A 2,500-nucleotide genomic window follows, 5' to 3' on the forward strand; every position below is an offset into this window, starting at 1 on the left:
ACACTGTGTCCTACAGAGAGAAGCTGTCTGTAACACTGTGTCCTACAGAGAGAAGGCTGTCTGTAACACTGTGTCCTACAGAGAGAAGGCTGTCTGTAACACTGTGTCCTACAGAGAGAAGGCTGTCTGTAACACTGTGTCCTACAGAGAGAGGCTGTCTGTAACACTGTGTCCTACAGAGAGAAGGCTGTCTGTAACACTGTGTCCTACAGAGAGAAGGCTGTCTGTAACACTGTGTCCTACAGAGAGAAGGCTGTCTGTAACACTGTGTCCTACAGAGAGAAGGCTGTCTGTAACACTGTGTCCTACAGAGAGAAGGCTGTCTGTAACACTGTGTCCTACAGAGAGAAGGCTGTCTGTAACACTGTGTCCTACAGAGAGAAGGCTGTCTGTAACACTGTGTCCTACAGAGAGAAGGCTGTCTGTAACACTGTGTCCTACAGAGAGAAGGCTGTCTGTAACACTGTGTCCTACAGAGAGAAGGCTGTCTGTAACACTGTGTCCTACAGAGAGAAGGCTGTCTGTAACACTGTGTCCTACAGAGAGAAGGCTGTCTGTAACACTGTGTCCTACAGAGAGAAGGCTGTCTGTAACACTGTGTCCTACAGAGAGAAGGCTGTCTGTAACACTGTGTCCTACAGAGAGAAGGCTGTCTGTAACACTGTGTCCTACAGAGAGAAGGCTGTCTGTAACACTGTGTCCTACAGAGAGAAGGCTGTCTGTAACACTGTGTCCTACAGAGAGAAGGCTGTCTGTAACACTGTGTCCTACAGAGAGAAGGCTGTCTGTAACACTGTGTCCTACAGAGAGAAGGCTGTCTGTAACACTGTGTCCTACAGAGAGAAGGCTGTCTGTAACACTGTGTCCTACAGAGAGAAGGCTGTCTGTAACACTGTGTCCTACAGAGAGAAGGCTGTCTGTAACACTGTGTCCTACAGAGAGAAGGCTGTCTGTAACACTGTGTCCTACAGAGAGAAGGCTGTCTGTAACACTGTGTCCTACAGAGAGAAGGCTGTCTGTAACACTGTGTCCTACAGAGAGAAGGCTGTCTGTAACACTGTGTCCTACAGAGAGAAGGCTGTCTGTAACACTGTGTCCTACAGAGAGAAGGCTGTCTGTAACACTGTGTCCTACAGAGAGAAGGCTGTCTGTAACACTGTGTCCTACAGAGAGAAGGCTGTCTGTAACACTGTGTCCTACAGAGAGAAGGCTGTCTGACTGTGTCCTAGAGAGAAGGCTGTCTGTAACACTGTGTCCTACAGAGAGAAGGCTGTCTGTAACACTGTGTCCTACAGAGAGAAGGCTGTCTGTAACACTGTGTCCTACAGAGAGAAGGCTGTCTGTAACACTGTGTCCTACAGAGAGAAGGCTGTCTGTAACACTGTGTCCTACAGAGAGAAGGCTGTCTGTAACACTGTGTCCTACAGAGAGAAGGCTGTCTGTAACACTGGGTCCTACAGAGAGAAGGCTGTCTGTAACACTGTGTCCTACAGAGAGAAGGCTGTCTGTAACACTGTGTCCTACAGAGAGAAGGCTGTCTGTAACACTGTGTCCTACAGAGAGAAGGCTGTCTGTAACACTGTGTCCTACAGAGAGAAGGCTGTCTGTAACACTGTGTCCTACAGAGAGAGAAGGCTGTCTGTAACACTGTGTCCTACAGAGAGAAGGCTGTCTACAACACTGTGTCCTACAGAGAGAAGGCTGTCTGTAACACTGTGTCCTACAGAGAGAAGGCTGTCTGTAACACTGTGTCCTACAGAGAGAAGGCTGTCTGTAACACTGTGTCCTACAGAGAGAAGGCTGTCTGTAACACTGTGTCCTACAGAGAGAAGGCTGTCTGTAACACTGTGTCCTACAGAGAGAAGGCTGTCTGTAACACTGTGTCCTACAGAGAGAAGGCTGTCTGTAACACTGTGTCCTACAGAGAGAAGGCTGTCAGTAACACTGTGTCCTACAGAGAGAAGGCTGTCTGTAACACTGTGTCCTACAGAGAGAAGACTTACTGGGTTTCTTATCTTTCTTCATGTTCTTCGGCATGAAAGTCATCTTTTTCTTCAGGTAGACCACCTTCTCCACCAGAGACATGAGTCTTCCTCGGATGGTGAAGTCACTGTCTGCCTCGTTCAGCTTGTCCTCGTCGATCTCTATGCCTGACGACAGAAGGACAGGTAGCGTGTTAACTCTGGGTTTAATACTGTTAACAGATTAATTCAAGGTCACCTCACTACTGGGTTTAATACCGTTAAGATATGAATTCAAGGTCAACTCACTACTGGGTTTAATACCCTTAAGATATGAATTCAAGGTCAACTCACTACTGGGTTTAATACCGTTAAGATATGAATTCAAGGTCAACTCACTACTGGGTTTAATACCCTTAAGATATGAATTCAAGGTCAACTAACTACTGGGTTTAATACCCTTAAGATATGAATTCAAGGTCAACTCACTACTGGGTTTAATACCCTTAAGATATGAATTCAAGGTCAACTAACTACTG

The 2,500-nt window shown here is 46.8% G+C and overlaps 1 protein-coding gene across 1 annotated transcript in view; it reads right to left on the minus strand.

Moving 5' to 3' along the window:
* Positions 1-2,500, minus strand: part of LOC135573567 (ryanodine receptor 2-like) — a 64,316-nt gene that overhangs the window by 26,387 nt on the left and 35,429 nt on the right. The window contains exon 10 of the mRNA XM_065022827.1: positions 2,004-2,150. Coding sequence (XP_064878899.1) covers positions 2,004-2,150 — 147 coding nt within the window. The remainder of the gene's footprint in view (positions 1-2,003; positions 2,151-2,500) is intronic.

The sequence above is a fragment of the Oncorhynchus nerka genome, linkage group LG10 (genome assembly GCF_034236695.1).
Source record: "Oncorhynchus nerka isolate Pitt River linkage group LG10, Oner_Uvic_2.0, whole genome shotgun sequence".
Taxonomy (NCBI): domain Eukaryota; kingdom Metazoa; phylum Chordata; class Actinopteri; order Salmoniformes; family Salmonidae; genus Oncorhynchus; species Oncorhynchus nerka.